Here is a 24,988-nt window from a genome sequence, read left to right on the forward strand (position 1 = left end):
TTTTGGAACTCTGGATAATTTATAGAGTAGCTGAAGTGAGGGGGGTTAACAAACCTGGAAATGTGACATTATCATCTTATAGCAATACAATAGAGGTTATAAATAACTTGGTTTTTGTAGAATTTTGTGTTTGCCTTTTTAAAATATTTTTTTTTAATGTAGAAGAACATGCAATGACAACTGTATGTAAAATTTTTAACATATTTGTTGTCTAGATTTTTTTTATAAACAGAACTTGTCCTAACCCTTCTTTAGCAATATCCACATATGGCCTGAATTAATTATAATCTTAATAGAGAACTGTTGTTTTGGATAGGTTCAAATAAAACATTTATTTGTTTGTAATACTACTAAGGCATGATTTCAGGAACAGCAGTAGTTTTGGTGTCTAATGTCTTTCAGCATGCAGAGGATAATAAAGAACTAAAATCTGTCCTTTAAATTTTCAGTAGGCTCTTTTATCTGATTTGTGGAATTTTATAGAAGTGCTCATAGTAGTGAATAATTAAAATGTATAGAAATTGTTTCAGTCTGTCTGTTTATACAATTATAATTTTAGGAAAACGGAAAAGCACCTGATGTGCAGACAGTAGCAGGTGAAGTGATGGGCCCTCAGAGACCTAGATCCAACTCTGGGAGAGAGCTTACTGATGAGGTAAAAACATAAAATGTAAAAATCATAAGGAGAAAATGACTAGAGATTGATCATGGTGTTGGTTACATAGAACTTTAAGTGTACATAATGCTCCTAAACTACACTTAAAAATTGTTAACACACTGATGTTTCATGTTACTGTAATAATTTACTCTATTTTAATTGACATTTCACATTTGTACATATTTATGGGTTTGATATGTCAGTACAGTGTATAATGACTAAGTCCAGAAAATCAGCATTTCCATTTTTTGAACATTATTTCAGTACCAGGAACATTGAACTTGTTTAGTTATTGTCATATATAATAAATTACTCTTAGGGCAAAATCATTAAAAATTAAATTATCTTAGGTTTGAGATTTTATTTTTATATTGAAGTTTGAATCTCTGATGGATACTTGCCATTTCACAAAGATGATCAGTGGAATACATATATTAAAGTAAAATTCAAGATGGGCTGATAACAAAGCAGGACTGTGATGGCAGCACATAGGAAGATGAGGTATGAAGATTACATGGTCCAGACCTATCTGACTTGTAGAGTAAGTTCAAGGCCAGCCTGGTAACTTTCTGTTTTTTTGTTTTGTTTTGTTTTTGTTTTTTTTTGTTTGTTTGTTTTGTTTTGCTTTTTTCGAGACAGGGTTTCTCTTTGTAGTCCTGGCTGTCCTGGAACTCACTCTGTAGACCAGGCTGGCCTCGAACTCAGAAATCCACCTGCCTCTGCCTTAGAGGGCAAGTTTTAATACTTGGATCTCTTATATGTGACTGAACTCGGGCCATCGCATCAGCTTTGACTACCAGGTCATTTTCTTTACTGAGCTACTATCTGACAATGGTTTCTTACCTTTAAAATTTCGAGTGAATAGCTGGAAAGATGGCTCGGCAGTTAAGAGTTGTGCTTCTAAAGGACGTAGATTTTAGTGTCAGAACTCAAATGTTAGCTTACAACTGTCTGTAACTTTACTTTCAGGGGATCTAATGGCCTGTGTTGGCCTTCACAGGAATTATGCAAATGTAGTACACAGACATACATGCAGGCAAAACACCACATACAAAATCAAATTAGGATGCATTTATTGGCCAGTTTATTCAGAATGAAGGTTTAAAACAGAGTAGGAATTTTTAGGAAGCCAGCCAGGGTGGTAAACAATAATTTCAGTACTTTGAAGGCTAAGCATAGCAGGTCATTAGTTTGATTTCATCCTGACAACCTAGCTAGGCCCTTTCTCAAATACATTAAAATAAAATAACACATTTTTTAAATTATACTTTGGAAAACAGTTTAGCGTTTTCTCAAAATGCTAATCAGTGTTACCATGACCCAGCAGTTCTGTTTCTATTTATATACTAAAGCTAAATAAAAACATATCCACACAAAAATGTGCACAGATAGTCAAAGCAACATTGTTCATAATTGTCAAAAGTAGATACAGCCCAAACATGTATCACGGATGGATGAATCCTTAAATAAATGTAGTATGCCCATTCAGCAGTATGTTTTCAGCAATTCAAAGGAATATAGTATTGATATTTGGATAAGCCTTAAATATAACATGAAATTTGAAAGAATCCAGCTACAAAAAGATATATGTATCCATGTGTATATTATACATATATTATATGATTGAATTTGTGAAATGTCTTAAATAGACAAATCATTGGAATAAAAAAATAGATATAGTAATTACTAGACTAAAAAAAATTAAATGCGATTGACAACTGGTTTCTTTTGTGAGTAATCAAATGTTATAATTTAATGATAAATTAAGAACCATGACTATATTATAAAGCATCGAATTGCATATTTTAAGGGATTATAGTTTGTGTTAGGAGAATTATATCTCAGTGGAAATTATTGCACCCAGTGTTGACTATCCAGAACATCCTTAACTTAAAATTTTCAGGAGTTTGTAGACTCAAAACATATAATTAAAAGCTGGAGAGGTGGCTCAACAGTTAAGAGCACTTACTGCTCTTCTAGAAGTCCTAAGTTCATGTCCCAGTATCCAGATCAGATGACTCACTCCAGGTCCAGGATAGCCAACACCTCTTGCCTCTGCACAGTGCCCACATATATGCACATACATGCATGCACACAATTCAAAATAATCTTAAAGGAAAATTAAGGTTGATTTTTTTTTCTTTTTACATCCAGGAAATTTTAGCCAGTGTCATGATTAAGAACCTGGATACTGGAGAAGAAATACCTTTAAGTCTTGCTGAAGAGAAGTTGCCAACAGGTATTAATCCTCTCACTCTGCACATCATGAGAAGGACAAAGGAATATGTAAGGTATGACTTAAGGTCATTTAACATTTACAGTATTGCAGTGAGGTAGTGATTATTTAGGTTTGTGAACTACAACTGTCCCTATTTAGTTAAACTAAACTTTCTATTTTAATCAAAAAATAAATTTAGTTTAGCTATATATTCTTTACCTTTTATCTCTGTTATAGATATATAGTTATTTGAAGAGATTATTCTAAATCTTTAATCTCATACTCTTTAGTTTCTTGTCTTTTAAAATGATTTATGCTGGGGACAGTATTAAAACAATAAATTAAGATTAAAAAGCCAAGTGTGAGTACCTCTTAGTCTTCTAAAACTTCCTGATCTTTGTTATGTAATGCAGTATAAGGAATAAGTTCTAGAAAAGCAAGTACTTTTATTAAATTTAATATATGCTGATTCTGATGGACTAAGAAAAAGCTATCTACAAGTTACTTTATTATTAGTATGCATAGCCTTGTTATAGTAGGATAAAATAAGCTATTAAAGTACATTAACTTAAATTTTACACATTGCATCTTGCTTTAAAATTCCATAACTTTAAACTTGGAATGTATTTAGTAATTCTCTGGTTCTTCATGAATTTGAAATTATATAAAACTTATCAAGATAAATTGTCTTATTCTGATTAGTACCTGAATAATAAGCATTAAAGGACATTTTTGAGAAGAAAAATGGTTTCTTTTCAAATCACTTCCTCTTCCTTCTTGTAGCAATGATGCCACACAGTCAGATGATGAAGAAAAGTTACAGTCACAACAAACAGATACTGATGGTGGAAGGTTAAAACAGAAAACGTGAGTTATACTACATCTCTTTTCTTCTACTTGTTTATTAGAAGGCTAATAAAATTTCCAGGTATATTTTTAACAAAAAAAAATGTAATACAAAAATGTTCTTGGCCATCTTTTTTCATTTTTGTAAAGCAGGTCTTGTAAAGAGATTTATCTCTTATACAGCCCCTAGTTACACTTATTCTGAAACTTCTAGTATGATAATATTATTACCACCATCCTAGTATTGTTCTGTTTCCCCTACTAATTACCATGACCAGTCATTGATCTATCATAAACTCATAAGACGATCAAATCCTTGCAATATTGCTCAGATATATCTGCAACCACTTAATTCTAGTAACTTCTTTCTCATAATTTCTTTCACCTTGAGAGAGTTGCTTGAATTGAAATATGTGGTCTCTCTTCTGATGGTTTTAAATCAGTGATAAATGTGCATTCCATACTACTCTTCCCTACCCTTTATTGGTTGACCATAACTGTCTTACATTTGTATAAGTTACCTTTAAAGAATCTGGAAATGGATCAATATATTTTTTATTATCCTTGTATTGGTTTCCATCATAGGTTCTAGACTGTGAGTAAAAGAACATCATTGACTTAGATATCATTGCCCCTTCTCGTCATCTTTCCAAATCCTAGTTCTATTTATACAGAAAGTTTATAATAATCTTCCTAACTACTCCAGTTCATAACAAGTCTATATCCACATAACTCATTTTTTTCTTCAGCATGCTATCTTAATGTCATTTTCTAATTTTAAAAACAAATCATTTTATCAACACATATTATACTCATTGTTCATTTTGACATTTTCATACATATATATGATGTATTTGATGATCATAGCCAGCCCTATTTCCTTTTCTTGTCTCCCCCTCTCCTGCTGATCTCCTTTCTTTCTTTTTATTTTCTCTTTTGTATTGGTTATTTTATCTATTAACATTTCAAATGATATGTCCTTCCCAGTTTCCCCTCCATCACATCCCCATCAAATCCCCTCTCCCTTTTGCCTCTATGAGGGTGCTTCAGCATCTACCCACCCCATTCCTGACTCACCACGCTAGCATTCCCTTATGCCACAGCATCAAGCCTTCACAGGACCAAGGGCCTCCCCTCCCATTGATTCCAGATAAGGCAGTCTTTTGCTACATATGCTGCTGGAGCCATGGGTCAGTGTGTACTCTTGGATTAGTGGTTTAGTCCCTCGGAGCTCTGGGGGTCTGGATGGCTGATATTGTTGTTCTTATCTATGATTATGAGATTATGCATGTAGACTACAGTCTACTGGTTTAGGAAAGTGGCAGTAGGTCCTTCTTTAACGTCCATGACCTCTTAGCTGTAGACAATTGTTTGGTTTTCAGTACCAGACATAAATCTCTATTCATGTGGTATCTGTAGGTGGGATGGATCCCTAGGTGGGACAGTCTCTGGATGGCCTTTTCTTTAGTCTCTGCACCATTTTTTTTGTCTCTGCATTTCTTTTAGATAGGAACAATTCTGGGTTAAAATTTTTGAGATGGGTGGTGACCCCATCCCTCAACTGGGGGCCATGCCTATCTACTGGAGATGTTTGGTGAAGTAAATCTCCAACCCAAATAAGCCTGGGCAATGAAAACACAACTCAATTAATGTGAAAACATGCTGTGCACCTAGATTGGGCAGATCTATCACTGCATTACCATCTTCTGAATATAAGAGACCTTAGAACTTGCAGATTCTCCAGGCCAAGTGCTTCTGCTCCACTTTCCTTCTTCTCCTCCTTTGTCCTATGTCATCCTCTCTCTCTCTTTCTCTCCCATAACCTTTAGTTCCACCTTCCTCTCTTTCTCTGCGAAATAACTGGTTCTAGCGTTTATTTTATACAATATGGTGGGAAGAAGTTTTACAGGAAATCACTTGAGTGCTGGCTCATTCCTTGTTCGAAGCCCCTCACAGCAGAAAGGAATTAACATCAAGTATAATTAGCCCCATGGCTATCTGCAACAGATGGTCTCTACAAGTTCTCTCTCCCCTTTGTTGGGTATTTCAGCTAATGTCATCCCTGTTGGGTCCTGGGAACCTCTTGCTTCCCTAGCATCTGGAACTTTCTAGTGGCTACCTCCAGTCCTTCATCGCCTACTGCTACATATTTCTGTTCAATTTAGTGACTCTCTGTACTTCTCTTCTCTATCTTATCTTCCCATACCTGATACTGCCTCTGCTTTTGTCTTCCTTTTCCCTCCATCCCAGGTCCCTCCCTGCTTCTACCTCCTGTGATTATTTTGTTTCCCCTTCTAAGTAATATTGAGACATCTGCACTTTGGTCTTCCTTCTTCTTAAACTTCATGTGGTCTGTGAGTTTTATCATGGGTATTCTGAGATATTGGGCTAATATCCACTTATCAGTAGTACATACCAAGTCTGTTCTTTTGTAAGTCACTCAGGGTGATATTTTCTAGTTCTTTCCATTTGCCTGTGAATTTCATGAAGTCATTGTTTTTAATAGCTGAGTAGTACTCTATTGTATAAATGTACTACAATTTCTGTATTCATTCTTCTATTGAGATACATCTGGGTTGTTTCCAGCTTCTTCCTATTACAAATAAAGTTGCTGTGAACATAGTGGAGCATGTGTCCTTTGTATATGTTAGAACATCTTTTGGATATGTGCCCAGGAGTGGTATAGCTGGACCCTCAGTAGTACTATGTCCAGTTTTCTGAGGAACCATAAAATAGATTTACAGAGTGGTTGTACCACCTTGCAATCCCACCAGCAGTGGAGGAAAGTTCTTCTTTCTCCACATTCTCACCAGCATCTGCTGTCACCTGAATTTTGATCGTAGCCATCTGACAGGTGTGAGATGGAATCTCAGGATCATTTTGATTTTCTTTTCCCTGATAACTAAGGGTGTTGAACATTTCTTTAGGTGCTTCTTGGTCACTCAGGATTCCAAAGTTGAGAGTTCTTTGTTTAGCTCTGTACCCCATTTTAATAGCATTATTTAGTTCAATGGAGTCTAACTTTTGAGTTCTTGAATATATTAGAAATTAGCATTTATCGGATTAGGTTTGATAAATATCTTTTCCCAATCTGTAGGTTGCTGTTTTGTCCTAATGACAGTGCCCTTTGCCTTACAGAATCTTTTCAATTTCATGAGACCCCATTTGTCAATAGTTGATCATAGAGCCTGCACCACTGGTGTTCTGTTCAGGAAATTTCCCTTGTCCCCATGTGTTTGAGGCTCTTTCCTACTTCTCTTCTATTAGATTCAGTGTATCTGGTTTTATGTGGAGGTCCTTGATCCACTTGGACTTGAGCTTTGTACAAGGAGATAAGAATAGATCGATTTGCATTCTTCTACATGCTGACCATCAGTTGAACCAACACCATTTGTTGAATATGCTGTCTTTTTTCCACTGGATAGTTTTGGCTTCTTTCTCAAAGATCAGGTGACCATAGGTGTGTGGGTTTATTTCTGGGTCTTCAGATCTATTCCATTGATCTACCTATCTTTCTTTGTACCAATGCCATGTTGTTTTTACCACGATAGCTCTGTAGTACAGCTTGAGGTCTGGGATGGTGATTTTCACCAGCAGTTCTTTTATTTTTGAGAATAGTTTTTGCTATCCTGGGTTTTTTGTTATTCCAGATGAATTTGAGAATTGCTCTTTCTATCTCTGAAGAATTGAGTTGGAATTTTGATGGGGATTGCATTGAATCTATAGATTGCTTTTGGTAAGATGGCCATTTTTATTATGTTAATCCTGAAAATACAACATGCCGTCATGTTAAAAGCCTTGGAAATATCAGGAATTCAAGGCCCATACCTGAATATAATAAAATCAATATACAGAAAAACAATAGCCAACATCAAACTAAATGGAGAGGAATTTGAAGCAATCCCATTAAATCAGGTACTAGACAAAGCTGCCCACTTTCTCCTTATTTATTCAATATCATACTTGAAGTCCTAGCCAGAGCAATTAGACAACAACAGAAGGTCAAAGGGATACAAATTGGAAAGAAAGAGGCCAAGATACCACAACTTGCAGATGATATTATAGTATAAAAAAGCAACTGTAAAAATTCCACCAGAGAACTCCTACAATGAAAAACAACTTTAGCAAAGTGTTTGGATATAAAATTAACTCAAACAAATCAGTAGCTTTCTTCTACTCAAAGGATAAAAGGGCTAAGAAAGAAATTAGGGAAACAACACCCTTGATAGTAGGCACAAATAGTATAAAATACCTTGATGTGTTTCTGACCAAGCAAGTGAAATATCTGTATGACAAGAACTTTAAGTCTCTGAAGAAAGAAATCGAGGAAGACATCAGAAGATGGAAAGATCTACTTTCTCTTTCTAACTAGTTTCCCTTCTACTTTGATGCCTTTTGGGCGGTGGTTGTTTTGTTTTCTTTAATTAACCAATGAGTTTAATTAAGGGTTACTTACAGGATCTTAGACAACTTCTCAGTGGCTATCTTCTTCTCTGAAGGACTGTTACTCTTTCCTAGTAGCCATTAACTACCTATAGATCTCCAGAAGGGGTATGGCCCTGTGAGACAAAAGCCGATACATTTTAATTAAACAACTAAACAAGGCAATATAAAAGCTTTATGATCCTATGGATCTTCTATTACCCTGCACAAATACCTAGTATATTTGTGATCATGAAGATTGTGCCTGATTATATATGAGTCACTAAAGTGGCAATATTGCCATATAAATCCAAAGCAAATGATCCACTTAAGCCTGAATCTTATTATTATTATCATTATTATTATTATTATTTGGTATATTAAATGATGTCAGACTATTTAGAGAAGCTGTGCCAAAAATGCGGATATTTAAAATTGAGCTGTCTTAACAATGACAACTGTCAGGGTCCAGAAATTTAAAAATTGTTCAGGAAATGTCAACATCTAAGTGATCTGTTGTATAGTCTATGCCCTAAGGCTCTTTTTTTTTTTTTTTTTTGCTATTTTGGTTTTTCTATGCAAGTTCTCACTATATGACTCTGCATAATAGCTCAGTCTGGCCTTGAATTCCCAGCCTCCTGCTTTTTTGTCCTGGGTTTTGCAATTACAGGTACATATTACTATGCTCCTTTTGCCAAGAGAAATACATTCCACATGTATTTATTTTCATTCTTGATCTATGTATCATTTTAAAAATCTGGTTATCTAGTACCTGAGCTTCCCAAGTGACAGAGAAGCTGCAAACCATGACATATATGTTAACATGTAAGACTTTGTGGTAATATTCAGATTGCAAGATTGTAATTAGAAAATGATGAGAGGACCCATACATAGTACAATACTCTGTATATACAAGGGCTCTTTCCAGCTTTTTCTCTTACCATGATAGAAGTATTTGGAATGAATTATGGGGTAAACTAGTGGACTTTGGTTCTGACTTTACAAGTTATTTTGAAATCTAAGGAAGCTACCAGTAATTGAGCCTAAGTGAATCCTGTCTGAAAAGCTTTCAGAATAGTATGAGTGATAACTGACAGTATTCATCAATGGAAAGATATTAAATATTAAGTGCCATATAAAAAGTCATAAGTCTATATTTTAGAAAGTTACCTTAATTTAATGATTTAATTTAAGTGATTTAAATGTCTTCTTGGCTTTTAACTAGTAATCATTTTAGTTTTATTTCCTGTTGGCATGATAAAAAACCCTGATAAGAGCAACTTCAAAGAGAAAGGGTATATTTGGCTCATAGCTTATAGTTGCAGGCAAGGCAGTTCCTGCAAGCCAGCAGGGACTTGAAGCAGCTAGTCATAATGCATCCACAGTAAATAGCAGAGAGCCATGAATTCATAATCTGCACATTAGTTCTCAGCATAATTTCTCTACTTTTAAATGACCCAATATCCTCTACTCAGGGAATGATGTCACCCATAGTCTTCCCATTATCAAGACATGCTTATAGACATGCTCACAGACATCTCACAGGCTAACCCAATCTAGACCATTTCTTATAGAACCTTCCTTCGCAAGTGATTCTAGAGTATATCAAATTGGCAATTAAAACTAAAGGTCATTGTAGTAAACTTATAGTTATCTGTAAAGTAGCTACCTTATTTTGGTCTTAGAAACTGGTTTTATAGGGGTGAGATGTAGTTCAGTGGTAGAGCTCTCACCTAGCGTATGCAAGCCACTGTGTTCAATCCCCGGCACTACAAAAATATTTTATCTCAGTTTTATGATGATTGAAAATAGAAATAGAAATGTTTAAAACTGAAAATAAAATTTTCAAGTAATTTCACAGCCAGAAATCATCCGTGTTCTGATAATTTTTGAATCATCAACATTCTTCATAACTTTTTTACACAATGCTGGTGAATCAAAACTAGAGACCAGCACATAGTAAGGAAGCACACTATCATTGAGCTAGACCCACAGCCACAGTCTATTTGATTCTTACAAAAGAAGGATTAAATTGTATCTGTAAATTGTTAACTTATACTTTTATTACTGTAAATAAAATAAATCATGTCATCTCTTCATGGTAGCACCCAAAATATATTGCAGTCTTTCTATGAACCATATACATAGGAATCAGTTGCTGTGTATACAATAGTTAAGACAATTACACTCATGGATCTTCCAGTTAAATGATGGGGCAGATACTAAATATGTAATTATGCACAAAAGTGCATCTATATTTATGATTACTGTCAAAGAAAACTATAAGGTGCTATGGAAGTATATAACAAGATAACATGGTTTGGTTAAAGGAAGCCTTTTTTGAGAGAGAAGATTATTTGATCTGAGACCTAAAAGGAAAATAGAAATTAGTAATCAGTGCTGGAGTGTTCAAGTCAGAAGTAAACACATGTGCAAAAGATCATAGGTGAATACAATCTTGGCAATTCAAAGAAGAGGGATTTGTTTTATTATATTTTATACCAACACTTATTTATTATTTATTTTGCTGTTGATGCACATATCTATGTTTTAATTGAAAAGATAATAATTAGATCATGTTTTAGAAGTGTTTGATAATTGTATTACTTTGTGTATGGGAGCGTCTGTTAGGAAAGCTCAGCCTAATTTTATTACATTGTATACACAAATGAAAGAAAAATCAAATCACAAGAGAGCATCTTAGACTTCCCAGGTATTTTATCTTGTAGATAAATGACTTTTTTTACCCTTCCTTTTTGTTGGTAAAATATATTCTTAGAAACAAGTCTCTAAAGTAGTCTTCTCATGATTATTTAATTGCATATTTGTGTCTTCTCCACAAGCTCTTCAAATTAGATTATCTGGGAATAGCGCCAATAGATCTCCTTAAACATGCCCATCTCCACCCCACCACTGCCGAGGTGTGGGTCTAGAATATATGATAACTGTTAACTGGGAGGAATCATATTCATGTATATTTTCTCTAAAGGATATTAACTTGAATATGTTCACTCCATAAAATAAGGAACATGAAAACTTGAATACCTACTTTTAATGTTTTAAAAGATAGCTCTTAAGTTTGTCTGTGGATAGTTCCCGTGGCACAAATTGTGACAATATACATTTGGCATATTTTCTTCAGGACTCAACTAAAGAAATTCCTTGGAAAATCAGTGAAGAGAGCAAAGCATCTTGCTGAGGAATATGGTGAACGTGCTATAAATAAAGTTAAAAGCGTAAGAGATGAAGGTTAGTAAAATAAGTATGTTTCAACTGAATACTGCATTAAAGTATGTATTCTAAATTTAGTTTGTTATTTATAAGAAGCACTCTATATCAATAAATATAATAAACTTTTATAGCCATAGGTGAGTCACTTAATTTTATGAATATAAAGGATGGTAATGTATATGTTTTAAGTATGAATTAGGTAGTTTTGTCATTATAACAACCTTGAATAATTTACTATACAGTGATTAAGTGAAAATCAATTTTGTTAGACTTTTGGCTTTTAAAACTATTTTTAAGTGACTAGAAAAATGTCTTAGTGATTAAGAGCACTGGCTGCTCTTCCAGAAAACACAGGTTAAATTTCCCAGTATTTACATGGAAGCCTAGAGCTTTGTCTAACTCCAGTTTCAGGGGATCTGACATCTTCTGGTTTCCATGGGCACCAAGCACATACTTAATAAGTAGACATTCATGCATGTGAAACACTCATACCCATAAAAATAAGTAAAATTTTAAAAATGTTTTTTAATTAGGAAAACTTGGATTAGACAGTGGTTTTACTGGATAAAAATACTTGCTATATATGGTGGTTTGGTTATGCTTGGCCTATAGGGAGTGGTACTGTTAGGAGGTATGGCCTTGTTGGAGGAAGTGTGTTACTGTGGGGGTGGGCTTTGAGGCCCTCTTCTAGCTGTCTAGAAGCCAGTCTTGTACTGTTTGCTTTCTGAACAAGGTGTAGAACTCCCAGCTCCCTCTCCAGTACCATATCTCCTTGGATGCTGTCATGCTTCCTACCATGATGATAATGGACTGAACCTCTGAACCTGTAGGTCATCCCCAGTTAAATGTTGTCACTTATAAGAGTTGCCTTGGTCATGGTGTCTCTTCTCAACAATGGAAACCTAACTAAGAAGTTGGTACCAGGTGTGGGATATTGCTGGGATAGGCCTGACCATACTTTTGTTTGGAAGAACATGGATTTGGGGACTTTAGATTTAGAAAGCAGTGGAATGCTTTAAGTGGGGTTAAATGGGCTATCCTCGTAGGAATATGGAAGACTCTTGCTGAAGGTGATTTGAACTGTAGAAGCCTGGCTCTAGAGGTTTCAGAGAAGAATTTTAGTATGTGGCCAAGAGCCTATTCTTGTGACATTTTGGTGAAGAATTTTGTTGCTTCTTGTCCTGTCAACAGAGTCTGCCTGAGGCTAAGGTAAAGAGAGTAAAATTAATTACACTGGCAAAGGAGGTCTCAAAACCCACTTTAGGCTGTATGCTGTGGTTTACTCTCATAATGAACATCATAATGAAGTATAGCAAGGTTAAAAAGAAAAAGTACAAAATGTATGTGTCAGTTGTAAAAGGGCACCAGGAAGTGCAATGGAGTTGAATCCTGTGTTCCAGGAGATAAACAGATTAAGCGAGTGGTAGCTTTCAAGCAAGATCCTACCAATTATGTTTAGGCCCAGGCATGGTAGTACAAGCCTTTAATCCCAGGACAGAGACAGGCAGATCACTGAGTTCAAGGCCATCCCTGGACTGAACAAGTTCAAAGTAAAGAAAAGCTTAAGTAGTACAGGCCTTCAATCCTAGCACTCAGGAGACAGAGCCATGCAAATCTCTAAGTCCAAGGTGAATCTACAGAGTAAGTTCTAGCCAAGCTTAGGCAGTGAAGGAGTTGGAAAACAGAAAGCTGGTGATAATATAATAGAACAGGGGGCCATGTTCCAACCCTAGCAAGCAGCTCCAGCCATGTGACTGTAGCTTTATAGTCAATAGGGGGAGACTACTGGGACAATTGATGCTGGCTAGCTAGAGCTAACAAAAAATGCAGGATAGCGAAAACTATTCTGAACAATAAAGGAACTTCTGGGGGAATCACCATCCCAGGCTTCAAGCTGTACTTCAGAGCAATAGTGATAAAAACTGTATGGCATTGGTATAGAGACAAGCAGGTAGATCAGTGAAATAAAATTGAAGACTCAGAAATGAACGCACANACCTATGGTCACTTGATCTTTGACAAAGGAGCTAAAACCATCCAGTGGAAAAAAGACAGCATTTTTAACAAATGGTACTGGTACAACTGGCAGTCAGCATGTAGAAGAATGCAAATCGATCCATTTTTATCTCCTTGTACAAAGCTCAAGTCCAAGTGGATCTAGGACCTCCACATAAAACCAAATACAATGAATCTTAACCTCAAACACATGGGCACAGGGGAAATTTTCCTGAACAAACCAGCAATGGCTTATGCTCTAAGGTCAAGAATCAACAAATGGGACCTAATAAAATTGCAAAGCTTCTGTAAGGCAAAGGACACTCTCAATAGGACAAAAGGGCAACCAACAGATTGCGAAAAGATCTTTACCAGCCCTACATCTGATGGAGGGCTAATATCCAATATATACAAAGAACTCAAGAAGTTAGAATCCAGAGAACCAAATAACCCTATTACAAATGGGATACAGAGCTAAACAAAGAATTCTCAACTGAGGAATACCATATGACTTAGAAGCACCTAAAAAATGTTCATCATCCTTAGTCATCAGGGAAATGCAAACCAAAATGATCCTGAGATTCCACGTCACACCAGTCACAACCTCAGGTGACAGTAGATGCTGGCAAGGATGTGGAGAAAGAGGAACACTCCTCCATTGTTGGTGGGATTGCAAGCTAGTGCAACCACTCTGGAAATCACTCTGAAGGTTCCTCAGAAAATTGGATATAGGACTACCTGAGGAAATGTCAGACTGATTTCCAGTGTTCCTCTTTCTCCACATCTTCTCCAGCATCTGCTGTCACCTGAGAATCCAGCTATACGACTCCTGGGCATATACCCAGAAGATGCTCCAACAGGTAATAAGGGCACATGTTCCACTATGTTCATAGCAGCCTATTTATAATAGCCAGGAGCTGGAAATAACCCAGATGTCCCTCAACAGAGGAAGGGATACAGAAAATGTGATACATTTACCCAGTGGAGTACTATGCAGCTATTAAAAACAATGACTTCATGAAATTCTTAGGCAAATGGATAGAACTAGAAAATACCATGCAGCATGATGTAACCCAGTCACAAAAGAACACATATGATATGCACCCACTGATAAGTGGATATTAGCCCAAAAGCTCAGAATACCCAAGATACAATTCACAGACCACATGAAGCTCAAGAAGAAGGAAGACCAAATTGTGGATGCTTCATAGGAGTAAATATGGAGACAAAGTGTGGAGTATATACTGAAGGAAAGAGCATCCAGAGACTGCCCTACCTAGGAATTCATCCCATATACAGTCACCAAATACAAACACTATTGTGGATGCCAAGAAGTACATGCTGACAGGAGCCTAATATAGCTGCCTCCTGAGAGTTCCTACCAGAGCCTTACAAATAAAGAGGTGGATACTTGCAGCCAACCGTTGGAGTGAGCATGGAGTCCCCAATGGAGGAATTACAGAAAGGACTGAAGAAGCTGAAGGGATTTGCAACCCCATGGAAAGAACAACAATATCAACCAACCAGACCCTGCACAGCTCCCAGGGACAAAACCACCAACCAAAGAGTACTTATGGAGGGATCCATGGCTCGAGCTGCATATGTAGCAGAGGATGGCGTTGTTGGGTATCAATGGGAGGAGAGGCCCTTGGTTCTATGAAAGCTTAATGCCCCAGTGAAGGGGAATTCGAGGGTGGAGAGGTGGGAGTGGGTGGGTGGGTGAGGGAATACCCCCACAGAAGCAAGAAGAGGGCACGGGGATGGGGGCTTTCCAGGGGGCAGGAACCAGGAAATGGGATAAGATTTGAAATGTAAATTTAAAAAGTATCCAATTAAATTTTTTTAAAAAAAGGAAACTAGGGGTGATTAAGGAGAAACCAGAGTTGAAATTGAGGTGAAATCTTCTGGGAAGTATTTTTTGAGAGCACAAATAAGCCTTGTTCCAGAGATAGTCAAGGTTGTACTTTGTGTTGTAGCTGTACTTGTTAATGTGTAAGAGTCACCCAGGTGGTACTGGTTTTGGATACATGAAGGGATCATGAAGAGCAGCTGAGGCTTGGCACTGAGAGAGGCCACAGAGAGTATTGGTGAAGGTGCAGCCTCAGTTGCAGTTGATGGCCCTGGACTACAGGCATCATGCAAAGAAGTTGAGGCTTGGCACCATGATGTCTTGCACACGCCGGGCTCGACAGCAAGAACTATGCTGCAACAGGATCCTTCTGCACACGTTTATTGGGAGAGCTTGATTGCAGAGGCAAAGAGACCCCAAGCCCAGAACTGGTGCTGCTTATATAGGCCTAGGAGAGGCGTGTCTCACACTCAGATTGGTTGTGCTTGGGTTATACTTACCACCTCATTTGCATGCCTACATCTGATTGGTTAACTTCTCTCTCATCTGATTGGTTAACTTCTCTCTCATCTGATTGGTTAACTTCTCTCTCATCTGATTGGTTAATTTTGGTTAATTCTCAAAACCTCATCTTGGCAAAAAAACTTTACTTCCTATGTATGCGTGGTGGCCAGCAGAAGCCAGCACCACCCTGCAACCGCACATGTGGCTTTCCACAATGATGGAAGCCTTTGAGAGGCTATTGGTGAATTCTAGTTGGGGTAGAAGACTCCAGCATTTTGGAGATTGTAGTACCACGGGATGACCACTAAGATCAGCAGCAGCATTGGATTGGAGTGAAGTCAGTCAGAGCCTAAGACTGCTACAGAGGGCAGAACTGGAGAAGTGACCCCACTCCTTTGGAGGAGCCCAGAAAATCATGTATGGATCTGAGACATTGGAATAAGAAGCTGTAAAGTTGAAGTTGCCTTAGATATCCCAAGGTGTTAGAGATGTCAGAGCCATAGGGTACCTAATGAGGAAAGCTGGTAATATAGAGTGGAACCAGCCCAAGAGAATGAAGTTTGTTGAAGTCATCAAAGCTGAAAGGAGTTGAAGATCTGAAGAGTGCTTTGACATCAGACATGGAGATGTAAAGTTTGGAGTTTGCCCAGTTGGATTTTGCTCTTGTTTGGTCCAGTATTTCCTCACTATGAAATTTTAGAATGGTAATACATATCTTACTTGATGTTTGAAGTATGTGATCTGTGTTTCGATTTTGAGATTTTGGGAGATTATAGTTGGAATGCATAAATCTTAGAATAGACTTTGAACTTTGGACTTGTAAATATTATTGAAACTGTGATAGACTATGAGAATTTTTGAAGCTTAACTAAATGTAGTTTTCATTATGCAATGACTAGGAATTGCTCCCATAGAAACTTCAAACAAGTTTGTGGAGACCTGGGAGTAGAATGTGGTGGTTTGAATATACTTGGCTCATAGGAAGTGGCACTGTTAGAAGGTGTGGCTTTGTTGGAGGAAGTATGTCACCATGGAGGTGGGGTTTGAGATCCTCCTCCTAGCTGCCTGGAAGCCATTCTTCTGTTTGCCTTTGGAACAAGATGTAGAACTCCCAGCTCCTTCTCCAGCACCCTGTCTGCCTGGATGCTGCAGTGCTTCCTGCCTTGATGATAATGGTTTGAACCTGTAAGGTTCAGACCTGTAAGCCCCAGTTAAATGTTGTCCCTATAAGAGTTGCCTTGACCGTGGTGTCTCTTCTCAGCAATGGAAACCCTAAGACACCTTAGAAGGCTGATGGGTGCCTTGCAATTCACTCAAAAGCTACATGCTGTAGTGTGCACCTGTAATGCCAACATTTTTATGATGATATAGGAGATGGAGAAAGAAGGATTGCTTTCAGGCTCACAGGCTAACTAGTCTGCAGTATGTAGCACAGCAACAGAAAAAAATAAAAAACCAACCAACCAACCAAACAAACAAAAAAACAAGAGATACCCTGCTTCAAAAAAGAGTAAGACTATAACCACTCTCAAAAAATTGTTCTCTGATCTCTTGTGATTTGGTATGTACATGCACCCATGTATACACATACACACACCTGTGCATGCATGTACACATACATAAAACAAAAAGGGGGGACAGCAAGATTTCTCAGTGGGTAAAGAAATTTGCTGCCAAGACCAACTGTATTTCAATCCCTATAAGGCATGTGACAGAAGGGTAAAGCAGACTCCATGTGCACCTCATTTGCATGTACATGTGCACAATGAATAATGAAAACACAGATTTTCTTAATTTCCAGAGATCTTATCCCACTGTGTCTTTGTTATTACTATACACATTTGTTTTATTAATAAATATATTTAGTACTTATATTCTACCAGATAATCTTATAAGAATTAGCATGAATTAATTTACTCATAAGAAATCAATGATGGGGGTATCATAATTATCACCATTTTATAGGTGAGAAAACTTGAGAGAAATAGATTGAGTAACTTCTCTGTGGTCATCCAGATTATAATTAATAGCTAGGCTCAATTTCTAACCAATGCAGCATCAGTCTCCATTTTCTTAACCAGTATGTTATATAGTAATAGACAAATTTTGCTTCCCTGTTTACTAACAGTATGCTTGATGATCAATATATTTGAAGCTATGATTGTAACTAGATATGTATTAACCATTATTTTCATTGCTTTGTCTTCAGTGTTTCATACTGATCAAGATGACCCTTCATCAAGTGACGATGAAGGAATGCCATATACAAGACCAGTAAAATTCAAGGCAGCACATGGTTTCAAAGGACCTTATGATTTTGATCAGATCAAAGTGGTGCAAGATCTTAGTGGTGAACACATGGTAGGTACTGTTTCATTTTTCATGACTGGTAGGGTATTTTTTGAGGCTTCTATTTAACTAATCTTTACCAATGTTTGTACTTCTACTAATCGAATTCAAGAACAATAAATTTATATTAATATATTTAAATGAAATTTGTCTCTGAAATACTGTCTAAGAAATAACTTTTTAGGCTGAGTGAACTTACCCAGGCCTAGAATCCCAGCATATAGAAGGCTGAGGCAGGAAGATGACAAGGTCAAGGCCAGCCTGTGTTGCATAGGGTAACCCAATCTCATAATAAACATGAGCTTTAGAATAAGTGAATTCTAGGCTATATAACTGAGAAAACTATGCAGAGGGACCAAACTTTAAAACACTTAAAGTAGAAAGTAGTCTGTCACTTTTAAAAACATTTAAATATTCCCAACCATACTTTAAATAAACATTTTAGGGCAAGGAATATGTAGAGCATTTGTACAGCATACATGAAGCCTGAATTTCAATTCATATAACTTTAATGAAAAATATTCAGACTCCCATAGTGTTTTCTATAGTAAAATGTTACACCAAGACATAGAGAAAGGTAAATGTTTGCATTCTTTCAAATTTCTGAAGTATCAGACTGGGCATGTGGCTTGCTGGTAGTTATTCCTTCATATTGATGAGGCTCTGGTTTGATCCCTAACACTGCAAACTAAAAAACAAAACAAAACAAAAACAAAAACAAAACAAAACAAAAACAAGCCTAGCAATATAAACAAAACTATGCAGATTGTATTGCAGTTAACTTCAGCAAATCTAGGAACACAGCCTGGCTTGGTGGCGCACGCCTTTGATCCCAGCACTTGGGAGGCAGAGGCAGGTGGATTTCTGAGTTCGAGGCCAGCCTGGTCTACAAAGTGAGTTCCAGGACAGCCACTGGGCTATACAGAGAAACCCTGTCTTGAAAAACCAAAAAATAAAAAAAAAATTAAAAAAAATCTAGGAACACAAGGAAGATAGAAATAAACTCAAACCTAGGTAAGCTATGCTGATCCCTTGATCAAGGAATCAAATAAAACCTAAGCTTGCCCTAACTACAAAGTGACTATGCATCAAATGTCTTAATTGTTTACAATGTTTTCATTTTGTAACTTATTCAGTCTTTTTATAGTGTATTGAGCCTACATTTACTTCCTATAGAAGTAAAAAAAAAATCAAGATAAAAATGATAATTATTTTACTGTATTTGACTTTTATAGAAATGAATGCTATTTAAGTAAATTAACTGTCAATTCTAACTTTGATAATCTTTCTACCCTGAGAATCTATAGACAGATAAACTTTTTACTACACCTAAATGTGTTACGATTTTATTTGTTGGAATAGGATTTGGCCCTTCCATGTTAAAGACCTCCCTAATTCTTTAGCACTTTTCAGAACATATTGTACTCAAATGTTTTCTGTTTCTATAGAGTCTATCCATGTATTGTAAAGAGAAAAGAAAGTAGGACCATATTCTTTTTAGTTATTTCAAAGGGGTTCATACCAGGGGTGCCACAGCTAGTGTAGGCTTTATTCATTTTAGTTCTGATAAGATAGGAGTTGTTAGTGAAAAGTGAGGGCTTTCTTTTACCCTTTCAGGTTTACTTATGGGACTGAGATTTCTAAGAACTGGTTTGTGCTTTTCTAAACAGCATTACTGGCCACCTACAAACTCTCAGAAATGGCACCTGAAGTTGCCCTCCAACCTTTACACACAAGTTCACACACGTGCATATATGCAACCAAAGATGCTCCTCATTTTTATTAATATGTAACCATAGTTCCGGATTTTTAAATTTGTTAGGTTAAACTCTGGGCAATTATAGTGATCCAACAGACCTTTCTTCTGACAGCTTCCCTTTGTGGCAGTGTAGCTCCAGTGCACCTGTGGCCATAAGTTGTGTTAGGGAAGTTAGTTTTGTTTTATTATGTATAATGTTGTATAATTTCAAAGTAATGTCTCTTAAGCTTATAAAGTCATTTTGAACCTTCTCTTTTCATAGGGAGCTGTTTGGACCATGAAGTTTTCTCACTGTGGCCGACTGCTTGCCTCAGCTGGACAAGACAACATAGTGAGAATATGGGCTTTAAAAAATGCTTTTGACTATTTCAACAATATGCGAATGAAATACAATACTGAAGGTATTTTTCATTTCTTTGCTGTTTTTTTGTTTTGTTTTGTTTTCGTTTTTCAAGACAGGGTTTCTGTGTTTAGGCCTGGCTGTCCTGGAACTCACTCTGTAGACCAGGCTGTTCTGGAACTCAGAAATCCACCTGCCTCTACTTCCCAATGCTTGGATTAAAGATGTATGCCACCATGCCCAGCTTATATTTCATTTCTTTAAATACCTAAGTAAATCTGGAATTTTTGTGTTTTAGATGCTAAATAGGTTGAGCCTCTTTAGTTCCCAAATACTAAAATGCTTTGTAATCTGAAACTCATACACTGAAGAAATGCTCAAAGTTTTCTAATTCTTTTTTCAGATTAGAAATGTTGAACTCACAAAGGCATGTAGTTACTTAAACATCCAACAAGCTCCAAAATCTAATAAGGAATATTCAAATGTATTGCTTTTCTTAACTGGCAAGTTACTCATTTGTAATAACTACTAATCATAATACCCAGTATTTACCTAGCATCATGTTATGTACCTATATATAATCTTGACCCTTTTCAAGGCTAAAGTAAGAAGGCCAAGAATTCAAGGCTGACCAGGCTTATACAGCAAGAGTGTTTCAAAAATAAAAATAAAGCAAACAGCAATAGCAAAAAAAAAAATCTAGGCCTAATAAAAATAATACCATAAAGCTTTTGATTTATACCTTTTCAAGTATAGTATGTAATTTTATCAGCCACTTAGAATTCTGTGGATTCCCTTGGCAAGCTTCAGTTCTGTTCTAAATTAAACTGACAAATCAAATTAAACTGGAAAAAGAATAAGAATACTATGTATACTCACTAAGTTAAGATTAAGAAAATAGCCATGAAAAGTAAGTTGTGTCGACCTATCAATGGATATATAAAAAACTGTTAGGTGATAAAGAAAAACCTCAGAATATTACAAGTTTTATGGTAAACACTAAGTATACCTAAACAAAATATTCTTGTCATGTGATTATTTAGGAAATAATGAAAAAAAAATAAGTAAGTAGAGACTAATTTTGTAGGCTTATATATAATTTTGAATGTAACATGTGAGTTCAACATTTCTAGTCTGAAAAAAGAATTAGAAAACTTTGAGCATTTCCTCAGTGTATGAGTTTCAGATTACAAAGCATTTTAGGATTTGGGAACTAAAGAGGCTCAACCTATTTAGCATCTAAAACAAAATTTTGATTTATCCACCAATCATCCCTTTCCAGTCATCTAAGAAGTTAAGAAATGGGAGAAAGGAAAGTAGAGTTAACCATTGATGAGAATATAGAGTACAATCAAAGCACCAATTTAAGGAACATAGAAGTTTCTAGAGATTCAGTTGGCCAGCTAGTTAGACCCTATGTTTGATGTGTTTGGAGATTTCTTAGTACTAGAAATTAAACCTAGATTTTCAAGAAAATGGGTATCTATCATTAAGTTTTGTCATTAAGCCATATTATTTGTTTATTTATTTATTTATTATGATAAATAAGTACACTGGTGTGTAGCTGTCTTCAGACACACCAGAAGAGGGTGCCATATCTCATTACAGGTGGTTGTGGGCCACCATGTGGTTGCTGGGATTTGAACTCAGACCCTTTAGAAGAGCAGTCAGTGCTCTTACCCTGATGAGCCATCTCACTAGCCCCCATTAAGCTATATTCTTAACTTCAATCTGCCTCCCATTTTTAAAAAATACCATGTGACAGTGACTCGCTGTGTTGCCCAGTCTGGCCTTGAATTCTCTTTGCGGCTCAGGTAGGCTTTGAACTTAAGATCTTCTTGCCTCAGCCTCATCAGTATTTTAGATAATGAGCTGCACCACCAGTTCTGGGAACCTTATATTCTTAGAAAACCTTTGTGAGTTTCCTTAACCTATGTTATAATATGTAATTGAAGATGGTGATGTGTTTAACAAGACAAAGTTATAGAGTGAGTGATTGAACCTTTTTTTTTGTTCTCCCTGGTCATTTTTCTTGTTCTACCTGAGGCAAAAATCCAATTTCAGTTGTCATTGAGACCTAACCTCAGCTCAGACTTTTGTTGGTTTCCATTGCTTTTTGTAATGAGTAAGAATGTATTTACTGTGAATAACACGGATTAAATGATATTTTGTTTATTGACTTAGGGAACTGTTTAAGCTGTTTTTTTTTAAGATTGTTCAAAATGATAAAGACAAGTATGTGGGTGTTTGCATGGTTATAGCTTGCATTTAGAAAATGTGTTTTTCTGGAGAATTATATTCTATGACTATCATTATTTTAGAATATTTCTAGTTGGTAGATGAGCATATATACATGCATGCTTTTTTTTTTTTTACAATTACTGTGCTGTTTTTAGGACGCGTGTCGCCTTCACCGTCTCAGGAAAGTCTAAGTTCATCAAAATCTGACACAGACATGGGGGTATGTTCACATTTTATAGTTACTGTTATAAAACTCTCACTTATTTGATGTCTTAAAATTATTTACAATTATTAAATGTTTTGTCAAGGCATTTAATTGAAATTAACATGTAGTATTAAAAATGTTTCATTTATTTGTATTCCCAGGTGAGAAATTCTTAAGTTTTAAGACTGCCAAATGGCGAATAATAGTATTCACTGTTCCGACCTGCTGATGCATACTTAAATAAAACATAATCACTTTTCGTCAGTCTGGGTTTAATTTTTTAAAATAATAATAATTATGCAATTTTATAGTTATAGTTAAATTCTTCTGGTGTCTCTTTAATACCTCCAGGAAAAAGATACTTCTTAATATTATTGCCTTTTACTGCCTTCCTAACTCAGTTCTAATATTCTGGTATCTGTGACTTCTAATTTCCATGCTGGTCTGTATCCTAAATATTCTTTCATGTTGATTTTTTCCCATATTTTTGCTTTGTCCAGAATGCCCTTTCTGGATTCAGCTCAAATATCTTATGTTCTCTTATTATTTTCCCTAAACAGGCAAAATTATTACTCTTGTGATTCTATAATGTGTCGTATATCTTTTTACATTTATATTGCTTACCATATCTTCCTTTTCAGTTTGATTTTCTATTTAGGCTTTGGACTAATTCTGGATATCTTACTCCATGTTGACTGTAGTAAGCATGAAGTCAGCATTGAATTCCTGCCTCTGTGCTTTTAGTCTAAGTTTTTCCCTTATCTGGATGCTTCCAGTTTCCCTTCTTTCCTTTAAGGCTATGCTCATTTTTCATGGTTTACTTTTTCTCTAAAACCTTCACTCACTAATGTATGGTGGCAATTTTAACTGCTTTGCTTTGCGGGAAAGAGTCTGTTTACTTAATTTTTTTTAATTTATAAAACTTCTAGGTTTCTATTGCTTCTAAAAATAGTGTATACTGTATAAAACTGGCTTGTATATATTTTGCAACTTATAGATTCATAACTATTTATGTCAATGCCACACTTCTGATCTCTTAAGTATAACTAAAATGTTGAATGCAAGACATTATAAATGAGAATTACTAAACTTCCTTAATAGAAAAGTTAGTAATTTTTCTTATACTATTTGCTTATTTTTTCTTCTGAAATACTTTAGTAATTTATCATTTTTTGTGAAAAGGTCATTTGATATTGCTTTGATTCCTCTGAGTCTTTCTCAAAACAGCTGAATGAGGTCTTTGTTTATGGCTTTTGGAATTATGTAAGGTAACTTTAGATGCAGTGGAACACAATCACACAGTAGAGATCATGTTTATATGCATTTTGTCTGGCTCATGGTAGTGGTTTCTTACTCCTTGTGAAGTGCTTTCATGTTTTGGTTTCTTGTGAAATAGAGTATAATAGAACCTTCCGTATAGTTTCACAGAGACTGATGAGCCAATGGCAATCACCTCCTCACTATCAGTGTTCTGAAGCCTAGAATTCGGACACCTATGGATGTTTGTCTTGATTCTCAATAGTAGCTCAGAAAGTGTAGGGGAGGTGTGTGCATAGCTTGTTCTGCTGTGCAAAGGTTTAAAAACTTGTAGAGCCGGCTTTAGCATGGACTTTTATTTAGCCTTCTCAGTTTGGAATCCATAGTTGGACAAGAGTGTAATATGTAATTCTGAGTAAAATTTCTTCTTAATGCTGTAAATTGTAAGTGTGCTTTTAAACCTAGAACTTCATGTTTTGGGGGTAAATTTTTGTTTAATATACTTAATTGGTGGAGTGTCAATGGGTATTAATAACACTTAACTGCTCCCTAAAACAGCCTGGAATTATTGCTGGGGAAATTAAGAGCACTTAAGAATTAATGAAAAATAAATCACTATTAAGCAGGAAGTTAGATTTATGTAAAGGACAAGACTGTTAATGTTACTTCTTTTATCAAGGCTCACTAGTATGGAAGTAAAATTTTGGGAAGAAGTTTTTATCTAGAAATGATTGGTAAATACTCTGGGAACTCGATGTTTTAGTCTGCCTACATGGTTCCTATGAAGACGTTTTAATGAATTTTTTAAAGTTTTGTATAAGGCTAGAGCCCCTGTCTAGCAGGCATGAGGCCTAGATTCCATCTCTAGCACCAAAAATCAAGTTCTGGTATAAACAAATAATATAAAGAAATATAACTTGTAGCTTATTCTTCCACTTTAATATTTTGATGATTTTTATTATTAAAATATAATTACATCATTTTCCCCATCCCCCTTACACCACACACATGCATTGCTTTCTCTCAAATCCCTAGCCTATTTTCTTTAACTATTATTCTCTCTCATGCTTTTATTCATCTCCTCTCTCTCTCTCTCTCTCTCTCTCTCTCTCTC

The 24,988-nt window shown here is 36.0% G+C and overlaps 1 protein-coding gene across 3 annotated transcripts in view; it reads left to right on the plus strand.

Moving 5' to 3' along the window:
• Wdr44 (WD repeat domain 44) overlaps positions 1 to 24,988 on the plus strand; it is a 112,118-nt gene that overhangs the window by 66,652 nt on the left and 20,478 nt on the right. For all 3 annotated transcript variants that reach the window (XM_021152997.2, XM_021152999.1, XM_029473407.1), the window contains 7 exons: positions 560 to 655; positions 2,813 to 2,949; positions 3,660 to 3,743; positions 11,287 to 11,393; positions 17,933 to 18,084; positions 20,094 to 20,232; positions 22,568 to 22,632. In XM_021152997.2, coding sequence (XP_021008656.1) covers positions 560 to 655; positions 2,813 to 2,949; positions 3,660 to 3,743; positions 11,287 to 11,393; positions 17,933 to 18,084; positions 20,094 to 20,232; positions 22,568 to 22,632 — 780 coding nt within the window. The remainder of the gene's footprint in view (positions 1 to 559; positions 656 to 2,812; positions 2,950 to 3,659; positions 3,744 to 11,286; positions 11,394 to 17,932; positions 18,085 to 20,093; positions 20,233 to 22,567; positions 22,633 to 24,988) is intronic.

This window comes from Mus caroli, chromosome X, assembly GCF_900094665.2.
Source record: "Mus caroli chromosome X, CAROLI_EIJ_v1.1, whole genome shotgun sequence".
In the NCBI taxonomy this organism is placed as follows: Eukaryota; Metazoa; Chordata; class Mammalia; order Rodentia; family Muridae; genus Mus; species Mus caroli.